General features: G+C 37.0%; 2 protein-coding genes and 1 long non-coding RNA gene across 6 annotated transcripts in view; 1 reads left to right on the forward strand and 2 right to left on the reverse strand.

Moving 5' to 3' along the window:
* Akhr (adipokinetic hormone receptor) overlaps window positions 1-5,299 on the forward strand; it is a 130,792-nt gene extending 125,493 nt beyond the window's left edge. Inside the window, exons 6-8 of one of the 3 annotated variants that reach the window (XM_012691264.2) lie at window positions 1,052-1,175; window positions 2,116-2,260; window positions 3,244-5,299. In XM_012691264.2, the coding sequence (XP_012546718.1) occupies window positions 1,052-1,175; window positions 2,116-2,260; window positions 3,244-3,456 (482 nt within the window). In that variant the 3' untranslated portion in view covers window positions 3,457-5,299. 3 annotated transcript variants of the gene reach the window in all.
* On the reverse strand, window positions 627-3,340 carry LOC134200645 (uncharacterized). The gene is made up of 2 exons (XR_009975649.1): window positions 3,208-3,340; window positions 627-1,170 (listed from the first exon to the last, which is right to left on the reverse strand). It is a non-coding gene; the product is annotated as an uncharacterized LOC134200645 (long non-coding RNA).
* Window positions 5,300-5,968: 669 nt separating the features above from the next.
* Window positions 5,969-14,067, reverse strand: part of EAAT-1 (amino acid transporter-like protein) — a 38,161-nt gene continuing 30,062 nt past the window's right edge. The window contains exons 4-9 of one of the 2 annotated variants that reach the window (XM_012691263.4): window positions 13,668-13,759; window positions 12,958-13,141; window positions 12,206-12,439; window positions 11,333-11,524; window positions 9,924-10,058; window positions 5,969-8,554 (exon numbers count right to left, since the gene is read on the reverse strand). In XM_012691263.4, the coding sequence (XP_012546717.1) occupies window positions 8,392-8,554; window positions 9,924-10,058; window positions 11,333-11,524; window positions 12,206-12,439; window positions 12,958-13,141; window positions 13,668-13,759 (1,000 nt within the window). In that variant the 3' untranslated portion in view covers window positions 5,969-8,391. The remainder of the gene's footprint in view (window positions 8,555-9,923; window positions 10,059-11,332; window positions 11,525-12,205; window positions 12,440-12,957; window positions 13,142-13,667; window positions 13,760-14,067) is intronic. The other variant, NM_001253895.1, reaches the window with a different exon arrangement.

A 14,067-nucleotide genomic window follows, 5' to 3' on the forward strand; every position in this document is an offset into this window, starting at 1 on the left:
GCCTATCTGCAGTAACGAAACATTATTAAGCTAAAGCGTAGTCTTATCGTTTCTAAAAGCAATCATTAATAAAAAAATTGATAAAGCTCGAAGTTAATAGATGAGTATTACTTATGAGCGGGATGTGCTATATGAGTGTAATAGATTGATGAAAAATGAATTAGTCAGTACAGGAAAATAGATCGTGTTCACTCACAGACCACCGAGTTTCTCGCCGGATTTTTTCAGTAGGTCGCGATTCCGACCCGGCGGTAGATTTTGCGAGGCGCTACTTTTTTAGGGCTAGTTATTGCAAATTTTCTCAGGTTGAGCCCGTGAGCTCAACTACCGGTCCGCGCGTAGCTGTATAGCCCCTTAGTAGAATAGGTAGGGAAAAAATCGTGTTCAAAATATGTCGGATAATTCAATTTCCTTGGTGGCTTTTTGGTATTCGTAGGAACGACCATTCTGCCTATTTTTGCACCGAAATACATCCCGGCTCGAAGGGTGAAAAGCCATTGGCCATTCCAAGTGACATTTTCACTTCATATCTCAAAGTGTACGACACTATCCACGCTATAATAATAATAATAATAAATTTTTATTTCAGAATTAAATTCCATATGAAGTGTTAGTAATACAAAATCTTTCTTAAAAAAGCAGTTCATTTTATTTATTTTACATTGACTATGGCGTGCGTGAACTTTAATAACAACTTAACAATACAACTAATAACAATCAACAAAAGTAATCGCTGACTACAATTTGAACGTGACAAAATTGTATTGTCATACCTTAGTGATCATTAAAATTAATTTTACGGTTTAACCCAGTGGTTTTTTTTATGAACATTTATTTATTATTACAACGTTTATTAGATTAAACCTTAAGGTAATAATATGTGACATGCAAAAGCTGAAGAAAACACCTTCATATATAGTATGAGTAATCTAATCATCCTCCATCCCCGTGACTGTACAGTGAATTTCGAAAAGAAAACCTTTCGGTGAAAGGCATAAAGACGTTTTTCGAATTTAAGAAGTCATCAGGCTCCTCCACTCTTTTGTTTCAGATAAGATGCGTCGAAGCGGCATCGGTCTTCTGGGAAGGGCTCGCGCTCGCACCCTCAAAATGACGGTCACCATAGTCCTGGTCTTCTTCACGTGCTGGTCGCCGTACTACTGCTACTGTCTGTGGTAAGCTTACTCTTCACTAATCAACAATTGACGCGCAACTTGATTACTGCGTTTATTTAGAGAAGAACACAAAATCTAACGCGATTCTGAAGTAGCATTTTTTGTGTTGCTTAGATGGATGGACGAGCTCACAGCCCACTGGGTGTTAAGTGGTTACTGGAGCCCATCGACATCTGCAACGTAAATGCGCCACCCACCTTGAGATATAAATAAGTTCTAAGATCTCAGTATACAGCGGCTTTTTTTGCCCCAACCCTTCAACCGAAACGCATTACTCCTTCACGGCAGAAACAGGCAGAGTGGTGGTACCTACCCGTGCGGACTCACAAGAGGTCCTTACGTGTTTGAAAACGTCAAGCGAAAACCTTATTTAATTTTAACGATCAATAAGAATTTCTAGAACAGCGTTCTATTTTTCTAGAAATTTTAATATCGATAAATTTATAAACTACTGACGAATGATTGATTCGGTGGTGCAGTAGTTGACGCTCCCGACTATTGTCCCGATGGTCGCGGGTTCGATTTCTGCATCGGGAAAACATTCGTGTGATAAACAGGTTTATTTGCTCGTGGTCTGGCTGTTTATTATTTCTAAGTTTTACAGTACCACGGCTGCCCCACCCTCCAAACCGAAACGCATTTTTTTTTATGTTTGAGAGATTACTGGTGGCCCTGAGGCCTTTCCAGTTAACCACGCAAATTATAATTTTTGCAGGTTTGATTTTTATTCTACGATGTTATTCCTTCACCGTGGAAGTCAATCGTGAACATTTGTTAAGTACGTATTTCATTGGAAAAATTGGTATCCGCCTGCGGGATTCGAACATCAGTGCGTCGCTAGATAAAAATGCGCCGGACGTTTTATCCTTTAGGCCACGATGACGACATGAATGAATGAAATATGAATTTGAATGAAACTAACTATATTTAATATTTCCAGGTATTGGATTGACAAGGAATCTATAAAGAACTTGGATCCGGCATTGCAGAAGGCGATGTGGCTATTCTCATGTACCAATTCTTGCGCGAACCCCATCGTTTACGGAGTATTTAATAGGAACAGGTGGAATTGGCGTGCTGGAAAGGTTCGTGTTTAGAAACTATGGTTAATTTAATTGTAGATTGTAAATGTTTAATGACAATCACTACATAGTATAAAACAAAGTCGCTTTCTCTGTCCCTATATCCCTATGTATGCTTAAATCTTTAAAACTACGCAACGGATTTTGATGCGGTTTTTTTTAATAGATAGAGTGATTGAAGAGGAAGGTTTATACGTATAATAATATCCATTAAATAATAGAGAAATCAATAACAAATTACAGTTTCCGAATCAAAGCGAGGGCGGGTCGCTAGTATAGATACAAATAGATAACTTATTAGGTGATTAAGAGGCTTAGTCTAGCACCACTCCATCTTATCCGAAGATGAAGGAATTCACCAGAGAATGAGCAGAGTAGCGTTCTTTGAGTATTATACTAACGAACTGTGATCTCAAACCGGCATTTAGTGGTGTTAAGACGTATTGTAAGCCCGCACGGGTAGGTACCACAAATCGACTTCATTTGAGTCTTCAACCTCATGCCTCAATTAGGTTGGCGGCATTCAATGATGTCTATAGGCTCTGGTAATCTTTAGGCGGACCGTGAAAAAAACTACTTCTTTTGGAATGAAGTTCCTTATGGGACGATGCGGAGGGGTACCCTAACTGGGAAAAAAAGTCCGTAACGTAAGATTTTTATTAGTAATGCACACAGTGTACGACTTAACTCTGTAATAACGTACAAAAAATAACATATTTTTTTATAATTCATTGACCACGATCTCAGAGCGTTCGTTTGCGCAATATACTAATTCCTATGTAAACAGCTGTGAATTAAGTGTACCACAATAAGTTCGCACGTTACCGAATGACCGTGGGTTGTTGCGAAACCTCCAGTTTTATTTTCTTTATACCTCGAATAGAACTTAAAATTTTTCAAGAATAGTTTGAGTACACCTTTTATGAAAGTTACGTGAAACTAGTACTTACATGTTTTCGTGTTATTTTATTAAATTACAGTTTCAGAACGGGCGATGTCGCAGCGGCAGCGGGAGGAAAGGTTCGCGTCTCCCGCACGGCGAGTCTACGGAAATATCTGCGGCCACCCTCTCGCGAGCGAGACACTCGAACGGAAGCGATCACAACGGCCGTCGAGATTCATCTTATGCAAACCAAAACGGACCTCAAAAGCACTGGAACACGATCAACAATAACCACGTAACGAACGGTATGGTTTAACAATAGAATAAAAACTCGTAGTGAAACCGATTTTAATGTATGTTATTCCTAATAAATATTATAAGTCGCAAGCTATTTATATGTAGCTGATAAAAATAGCAGTTATGTTATAGAACATAAATATTGGAATTATTGTGAAATTTTAAAGTGTTTACGTGGCGTTAAATGCATTTTTTTGACCGCCATTTAATCTTGTTTTTTTTTAAAGTTACATACATAAAGGTGTTTCTTATTACTTTTAAAGTTTCAACGTTTATTGATATTACATATTATTATATAGTTCTAGATAATATATAAGATGTGCACGTTAGAATTAACAACCGTAATGGTGATAGAATTTAATGTACCATAGGGATATTTAGATATAAATGTGAGCTGTAATCTATGTAAATATTGAAAAATAATATTAAAAGCTATGGGATAATCTGTGAATCTTTCAATAAAAGGAAGCATCAGTTTGTAGCCACTGGCCACATGGTCTTCCAAGCGGTGTTCGGAATTTGTGATTGTCGAAATTACTGAAATGAAGTCATAGCTACCAGTAAATAAAATGTTACAGTAATATATTATTCTAATATGGCTACCATGGCTTTATTTAATCAAAAGTAAGCCGCTGTCTTTTTGTCGATCCCGGGCGTGTATTGAGGCTTACATTGAATATTCGTTAATTCAATCGAATAATAAAATCCAGAGAGCAAAATACCTTACGAAATATATGAAGGATACGGCCAAAATTCCAGCTTCCAATGAAATATCAACTATACTATTGGACTAAATTTGAGAGTACATGCAACACCTTGTAATAATAAATAAAATTAACACTAGATTTTAATATATACTAAGTATTGATACTATGTATTGATACTAGGTATTCATGTGAATTATATTAGAGGTAAGCTCGAGCTGAATGGAGTGAGATTATATAGCAAATGAAAATACAAACAAGAATTAATTCAATATTAATACCCTTTTAAATCTTATATGGCGTTCTAAAAAAATAAAAACAGCGTTACTTTTCTTATCAGAATTTGGACCGAATTTTTTTCTAAACCTCTTAATATAGTTGCTAATTAAACAGATCTCAAATTGTTCACTTCAAACCTCAATATGTATACGTTAAATAGATTTAAGACAATAGCTCTTAAAAAGTATGTTTTTAAGTACAATTAAAAACGAACAAAAGCGATTAATATTGATCTGTCTATTTTGAATTTGGTTGATGCATAGTTGCTTTCATATTTTTTGCGAAATGTAAATTTGCTTGGCAAATGTAGATCATTTTATCACTAACGAAAAGTCTTTACGTCTGTCCTACCTGCATTTTCCATGAGAACTGCTCTACAGGGACTTATGTTATAATACTACGGGTTTCAGTTATCCTCTTAAAACTACGTGCCCGTCTTGGACGTCTTGGTTAGAAATCGTTTCTGCTTCTATCTTATTTTCATCTGTCATAATCTGTCACCTGTCATCTGTCATCATGACAGATAAAACCAAACATTTATTTTATATAAATAGACAAGATGGCCGCAGAAACAAGTCTATTTTTCGTACAAATTGTAACATTCCATGAGAACGCTTAATTTTATTGTAATTATGTGAAGTTTATTTATTAAGACTGAAGGATATTAAGAAAGATTCTTAAAGAGTTATTCCGATATTTATGTTAATGTTGTTTAAAGGTTGTTTTCCTATAACAGATTTTAGGTTGTTATTGTTCAAAGGTTTTAATGTAATATATACTTGGCTGTGAGGTGATTGATCTAGCAAAATAGAGATGTGATTTTTGTACCAAAATTTTAAAGTAATTTAATCAGTGAATAAATGAATGAAATGAATTAAAGGCTTTTAATGATTCATCAATTTTGAATCTGTACTCGGAATCTTAATCGCTAACATTGAATGTTCGATATTAGTGCTAATACTTCTAATTTTATGAATTTGAAAAGCCCGCAGTATCTCAACCTGTCTCTTTCAGACGCGAATCAATCATAGGTCCCAATTTGAAGGGCAGGGTAACTATTGTTGTAGTCATCGTGGTCTAAAGGATAATACGTCCGGTGCATTCTGATCTAGCGATGCAACGGTGTTCGAATCCCGCAAGCGGGTACAAATTTTTCTAATGAAATACGTACTTAACAAAATGTTCATGATTGACTTCCACGGTGAAGGAATAACATTGTGTAATAAAAATCAAGCCCGCAAAATTATAATTTGCGTAATTACTGGTGGTAGGACTCTTGCGAGTCCTTAGTAGTACTTAGTATTCGTAGCGCCAGCTTGATTGTGCCTCTGACTCCATACTGCCTATGTTCTCCATGAGCCTCGACGACCACTGATGAGTTATGATAATCATAGCCCGTACGCTTCTCTGATTGAGAATAAAAAAAACCGATCGAATCTCAAAACGACCAGACTCGTGTATTTCTTGATTCATCAAACATCCCCTCAGGCAGACTGACCACTCAAACGCAATAAATTGTTGTAAAAAAACTAATAAACACTACATTCATATTTTTCCGAAAACATTTTATTAAAATAAATAAACATTGATCGTACTCTACATGAAATACATTAATTTACATTCTAAATTACTACTTAAATGAACAATAATCAAAAATGAGAGAGGGCCGCCAGGAAACCGTGAACCGATTCAATATTGTACTACAAAACACACTTTTCTTTACTTAGGCAAGTATATAAAGTATTTACTCCGGTTTTCGCGAACCGTAGACATAATCAAAAATCACTTTTATGCAGTTACTGTTGCAGTATGCGGTTGGAAGAGCGCCCCTAGCGGCAAACGTACACAAACGTTCCAAATCCATACAAATTTTAGTTAACGTTTACGCTGTCGAGAACGTTAAAAATTTCGCAGTAAGCACACAGGTCGAACTGTGTAAGTTCACATACCAACCGTGCGTTGCTGAAAGAGCCCTATCGAGGCTATTAGCGATTAGGTAAACAAAAAAGAGAAGCCGAGGATTTATTAGCTGCGCCAAAAGGGAGTTTTTTTTTATTGCCTTTCTAGGCAGAGGAGCATACGGCCCACCTGATGGTGAGTGGTTACCGTCGCCCATGGACTTCAGCAATGCCAAGGGCAGAGCCAAGCCGCTGCCTACTAGCGGCTTGACTCTACTACTACTGCCTAGTTAATGGCCAGACTTAATAGACCCGGTTTCGCAATGGTGATAAGCAACGAACCACCCAAACGAAAAATTCATATAAATATCTAATAATTAATTGATTAATCGATATGATTTTTCCTTTTTACTGATCAAAGGTCAATGCTGCACACACACACACAGACCGATTACCGCCCGTGGAGCTTAGCTATGCTAAGAATAGCCGTTAATACTTTTTCTGGTTTCCTTGAGAATCTTTGGCATTTAAGCTAGAGCCTTTACACCGACTTATAGGGTTAAACTACACTAAAACTAACTTATGATATGAGAATAAATTATTATAGACAAAAAAAAAACTTAGCACTAGTAAATAATATTTTAGCGACAATTTGTATGACTTTCCTATATACTTTGGTAACGATATTGAAAAAAAATTAAAAAATACATGCTTTAAATCGTTTGCAACGATTGAAATTGATTTATCTATTAGAATTCAATATACTCAAAATGTTACAACTAATTGAACATAATTGGAATGCAAGTTTGAGTTACTAAAAAAAAATTTAATACTCTTCCAAATTATGAGATTTTAAGCTTAAATAATTTCATGTGAATTAGAATAAAGCTTCAGAATATTATAAAGTGTGTGGAGTCTACAGCATTATTCGAATAGACAAGAAATTATGTTGTTCAAAATCAGTAGACAATACTCCAACTATTTTGTTAATCATATTTGTTAATTATATTTTTATTCAAGACAATTCATAAATTAATTTGTTTCAAAATATGAACTAAACTTTTTTTAAATTTAGATTCAATTGGGTAGAAAAGATTTTATTGTACACTATTCAAAACTTAATAAATAAATACGTATATGGTAATTTGTTCTATGACCTTTTCACGTGTTACTACTATTAAAGACAGCAAATTGAATTGCCAATATTGAAAGAAGTTTTTTTTTCTCTTTCAAATAGTGATTGGAATACATTTGAAAATTTATAAAAATCAAAGTTTTTTTTTATTGATAATTAAAAAGGAAATATGAGTGATATTATTGTGAAACCAACACAGATACTTCCGTTTTCGGATCAATTGACATGTTCAATAAAAGCAATTCGTACAATAGAAAAATATCCAATACGGTACAAAACTATCCATTGAGGCTAATTTATTACAGTCATTAATTATCAAACACGCAATATCAATAACAATTTCCAAAATGTGTAAGTCGGTAAAAATACTCTTTCAGTGAAAACTTTTTTTTATTCAGCGAAATCATGAAAATACCTTACGAATAAAATCGCGTTTAACGATATTCTACTTTGACTACACAAAATGGCACATCGAGGACATAGACACGTGTTTTTTTTTTTCTACTTATTTTAATCTAATAAGGTTATTATCTCAAAAAGTTTTAATATCATGCAACGCTAAAAAACGTAATAACCGAATAATACCCACGTTATAAACACATAATTTAATTAACACACAGTTATCTTCGAATCACATCTACCAATCAGTGCATAGATCTACTAAACAAAGTAATTTTAGACACTTTAAAGAAGACGATCGTAGACATCTTTAGAAATGTGAAACAAGAAGTGTAGAAAGAAACAATATAAAAGATTTTGGTAGTTTTTACATAATTTTTTTCTCCCTAACGCCATATATTCGTGCAGGTGAATCGATTTTATTTATTTGGAATTATTTTATCAGTTTCCTTTAATCAAATTGGCACACAAATGCGAATCTCACATTTCATTATCGCTGGCTTACGAATAACGGCTGCTTATAACGTTATAACGGCTTTTTACAGGTCTCCCTTCTCTAGTTCGGTGAGTTCCTGTGCTTGCGCCGCCTCTCGTTCGTTTTGGATAGCTCGGCTCTTGTCGATGTCCCCTTGGGAGAGCGACGTTACGATAATGGCGCCCAAAGCGTCGCACACCACGTTTATCGTCGTACGAAAACGGTCACTGCAATTTATAGAGATTTTAACCATAATTTATTTGAAAAAAACGTAAAATTGGGATCTAGAAACACTATCCCACTAGTTATCCTACTTTTATTGTTCTCTTCCAAATACTTCCCTATTATTATAATAAAAATTTAAGTAACACTTTTTTACGCCTTGCTCATTGAATTGTCTTCGCCATCTTGCTTTTCTTCTGTCATTCTTTTTCAATTTCTTACCATGATCTCTCACTCACATTTCAACGCTCCGTTCTACACTCTTTTCATACGTTCCGTTTTTTTTTGTTTTTTATTGCTTATATGAGTGGACGAGTTCACAGCCAACCTGATGTTAAGTGGTCACTGGAGCCCATAGACATTTACAACGCAAATGCGCCACCCACATTGAGATATAAGTTCTAAGGTCTCAGTATAGTTACAACGGCTGCCCCACCCTTCAAACCGAAAAGCATTACTGCTTCACGGCAGAAATAGGCAGGGTGCTGGTACCTACCCGTGCGGACTCAAGAGGTCCTAACACCAGTAATTACGCAAATTATAATTTTGCGGGTTTAATATTTATTACACGATATTATTCCTTCACCGTGGAAACCGATCGTGAACATTTGTTAAGCACATATTTCATTACAAAAATTGGTACCCGCCTGCGGGATTCGAACACCGGTGCATCGCTCAACACGAGTGCACCGGACGTCTTATCCTTTGGGCCATGACGTCTTACCAATCCTACATAACTAATCCTTCAGTTGTTACACAGATTATTGTATTAAGCCTTCACAGCTATTAAGAGTATAAACACTATTATTTGTGAAAACCTAATAGTCTACCTGTGAAATATCGGGAACTCATGAAGTCTGAATATCGTACTAAATAATAGTGTGCATACAAAGAAAATATATTTTAGTTCCATTTGATCACAATTTAAGAATACTAGACGATGACCGGTATTTTTTTTATATTTTATATGAAAAAGACGCAAATAATATAAATAAACAATTAATTTTCTTGGTCTAACCTTAAACTAAACACTCATTGGCTTCGGGTGGCTTAACCACGCCATCTGCTGAAATCGCTTAATAGTATTATTATTCACCAATAGATGTCGGGAAGAGTCAATCGATAAAGTTGAAAATTGAAAACACGATTAAAACAACATTTTCTGAAAATAATTCGTAGCTAGATCGATTTATCGCCCCCGAAATCCCCTGTATACTAACTTTTATGAAAATCGTTGGAGCCGTTTCCAAGATTCAGATTATATAATATATATTAATATACAAGAATTGCTCGTTTAAAGGTATAAGATATAATTTATCCAGACACATCAGATAGTTGTGGTGAAAAATTGAAAAAAAGAACAAAAACACTTACAGCAGCCAGTCCACGGCTAAAATGATTGAAACGTCCTCAGCTGGAAGGTTGACGGTATCCAGCACCATGACCATGGTGACCAGTCCAGCTTGAGGAATACCGGCAGCACCTATACTAGCAGCTGTGGCTGTAACACTGAAATTGCAGAATCGAAAATAGCATAGTCGTAGATTTGACTCAAGGTTGATATCTCTTACCAACTATGAAATATCATTAAACGCTTAAGAATAAACGGCCTCCATTTCAGATTTTCTTCCATATCACGGGTACAATGAAATACACACGAAACAACACCTACCCACAGACAGATACAACCAAAATCCAAATACCTTTAACAAGGACACTCTTTAAACTATTTGGCATAGAATAGCACCACCCTATCTCTTCTCGTAAGTGTGGGAGAAGTAAGGGATCCACCAGATAATGGACAGTATTATTCGTACCATGTATGGTTTGTACCACCGTCTTACCTATTTCTGCTGCGAATCAATCAGGCTTTTGGGTTTGAAGGTTGGCACAGTTATACAATAGAACCGAGGTTTTGATTTCATGTCTGAAGCTGGGTGGCGGCGTTGATTGTGTGATGTCTATGAACTGGTGGTAGGAATTCTTGCGAGTCCGCACGGGTAAGTACCACCACCCTGCCTGTTTCACTGCCGTGAAGCAGTAATGCGTTTCGGTTTGAAGGGTGGGACAGCCGTTGTAACTATACTGAGACCTTAGAACTCATATCTCAAGGTGGGTGGCGCATTTACCTTGTAGATGTCTATGGGCTCCAGTAACCACTTAACACCAGGTGAGCTGTGAGCTCGTCCACCCATAAAGGCAATTAAAAAAAAGAACTCCGGTAACCACTTTAGATCAGTTAGACCGTTAGCCTAATATTCTTCTAAGCAAATATAAATTAGCATTAATAGTGTGCTTAGTGCGAGCTTTTTTACGTTCTCGACCGCGCAAAGTTAACTCAAATTTGTATGGAGTTGGAACGTTTGCTTATGTTTGCCGCTAGGGGCGCTGCTCCGGCGTTAACTTTTACGCTATCGAGTACGTTAAAAAACTCGCACTGAGCACACAAAAATCGAAATCTGAAAACGTCGTACTGTAATCAAGGTCAGTGTCGATGCACGGACATCGAAGATCGAGCGGCGCGGGAGCCGGGAGGAGGACAGCGGCACGGGGTAGCGGATTTACACCGGCTCCGTCACTTCGTGCAGCAACGCCGCCCGCGACACTTACTTGTTTTCATCTTGTTTTACTCTTTTTATAAAACCAAATAATACAGCCCACTCTTTTATTTTATATATCACCGGTCTACCCCAGAGCAGTTCGAGACAGTCAGCAACTACTAAACCAACGAGGAGTTTCAGAAGACTGACAAAGAGGTTATTTGCAAAATATTGAAAGCTCACCTGACAGCAATGATTTTGCCGAACGTCATTTCGACCTCTCTCATTTGAGCGATGAAGATGGCCGCCACAGCCTCGTAAAGCGCGGTCCCGTCCATGTTGATGGTGGCGCCGATGGGGATCACGAACCTCGTGATACGGGGGTCCAGCCCCATGTCGTCACAACAGGCTATTGTTATCGGCATCGTTGCTGAACTGGAAATGAATGTAAGTCTTCGTGTCATAAAGTCTAAGACGCCTGATGTACTCAGATAGAATGATGCGACAGTACCGGTGTTCGAATCCCGCAGCCACCAATTTTTTCTAATGAAATACTTACTTGAAAAATGCTCACGTACCATTTCCACGAAAAACGAATGGCATCGTGTCATAAAAATTATATCGTCAATTATTGAAATTACTTTATAATTGAGACAATCCTGGAGTCTCAAAGTCGCTTTCAGGTTATTTCTATGGGCCTCAGTAACCACGACACCAAGGAGGGCGTGGGTTCGTTTAGCCATCTACACAACAAATAAATAAATAAATTTCAGAGAAATTTATAGTAACTAGAGGTCCCGTAGTAGTCGAAATTCGACTATAATTAATTGGAATTGTAAGTTTGTACACTATTATGATTGTATTTTATACTTCTATAATCACAAATTTCGTCAAGACTACACTATAAAAAATATTAACAAAGACAAACAATATTTAATCTATTCTCAATTTGACAACAGACGTCAAGAACAAAAGCTTGACAATAAATAGTATGCATGCGTGTGTGCGTCAAATACATGGTATGTAGTGTGTGTAATGTTTTCTTTATTGATTTAATGTATCTATTGTGCATTATTTAAAAAAATATATTAGCATTGTGCACTTATTAGATCTCACCTGGATGCAGTACCGAAGGCAGTAGCCATGACCTGTCCCATTTTAGCGAGATAGCGACAAGGCAGCTTCTTCGTAGCCAATATGAACAGGATGCTGAGGGTCCCGAAGCCGTGAAGGAACAACCCCAACAAAACCGTCAAGAAGTATTTCCCCAGTCGGCCGACCAGATCCGCGAATGAATCTATCTCCATAATCTTCGCTGTTACCAGGAAGAAGACTCCCAGGGGTGACATCCTGAAACGTGGAGGGGATTTAGTGTTTTAATATTGACAGACTTGGCCTGCCGTGATGCAGTACAATGGAGACTTCGATCTCATCTCTCAAGATGGGAAGCGGCATTCACGTGCTCCAATACTCATTCAATACCGGGTGGTACATAAACGCGTTCATCTATCTATGCAGAGTGCAAACATATTATTTATCTAAAGACCTTGTATTGAAATTATTTATGAGGTTTTCTTGGGAACAGTGCAGTGGTTTCCCCTTGCCTTCTGCACTAAGCCTTTTAGGGGCTATTTGGGCTCCTGGTCAGATCGGGTTTAGAAAACGGCTGATGAAAGTCTATACCATGCGATCCATGACCAAAAACTATGAATTAAAGTCACATGTGACTGTAATCTCAGCTGTGAAGGAACGATTAAGACGAAGAAATTGAAACTGTTACCCAAAATCTCATTTCGTTGCATTTTAGATTTCAATGCTATGTTTATAGGCTAACCGTTAATTACTAGTATACAATTAATAGTATTCACCAAATAACCCATCCAGTGATAATCATCATGGCTTCGGAGAGAGAATGGAAGAACTGCTGCAGCGGTCGGCTCAGGTCTCCCATTTTGCCGAGAGTTATGCCGAGAACGATGCTAAAGCACACCAGACCGAGGACATTGCTGCCTGGTGGATAGCCTCCGTCGATCTTGTAAGTCTCCAGTTGTCCTAGAAAAAACGAATAGATGTATTTAAACTCATATTTTGACCAGGCTATGTGATCAAACACTATACATTCTATCTTGGGTTGGTTTTATTCATTTGAATTCTCTTTATCAATGGCGTCAGAACGTGTGGTCACCCCGCACGGTTTGTCGCCACTATTTTACTTATTTCTGTCGTGAAACAATTATCCGCTCTAATTCAAAGGCCAAAAGATGTTATTCCAATGCAACTGAATCTTTAACCTGATGAATTTAGTTGAGCAACACATTATATAGTGGTGTCCATGATCCGGTAACTGCGTTCCGTGACTTTCCCACCTATCTTGAGACATGAGTTGTAAGGTCTCAGTTTTAACAGTACAACGACTGACCCGTCTTTCAAACCGAAACGCTTTACTGCTTCACGGCAGAAATCGGTAGGTTGGTTGTACCTACCCCTGCGGGCTCACAAGACGTCCTACGACCAGTCAGAAGTGGATGCATGTAACTTAGCTAGCTTCGTGTTTGTAACCAATTGCACAAATGCTTACCTTTTATCATTTTCGGGTCTTTTGGGTCGTAAATTAGCTTCGTTCGATACGAAGCGATCGTGGCTTGAGGTATGTTCTCCGGGAAGACGTTCCTTTAAAATGAAAACATAATTATTTTTAAAATGTAACAACTTCATTAACGATTCTTTTAGTTACTACAGCGCGATACGTTGTATAGTGTACTAGAGTTTTGAAATGATGTATTTGTTTATGTTCGATGACGCGATAATTTGAAGCTGAGCAGTTTTGATCCTTTAAAAAAAACACGTATGACACTCGGGAACTTCCGCGGTAAAGCTATTGCATAGCATTTTTTATCCACTTATGCAATTATAATTAGACAATAATAATTTAATATTAAAACATAAAATAAGACCACGCAATATTTATAAATATTATC

The sequence above is a fragment of the Bombyx mori genome, chromosome 19 (assembly GCF_030269925.1).
Source record: "Bombyx mori chromosome 19, ASM3026992v2".
NCBI classification, from domain to species: domain Eukaryota; kingdom Metazoa; phylum Arthropoda; class Insecta; order Lepidoptera; family Bombycidae; genus Bombyx; species Bombyx mori.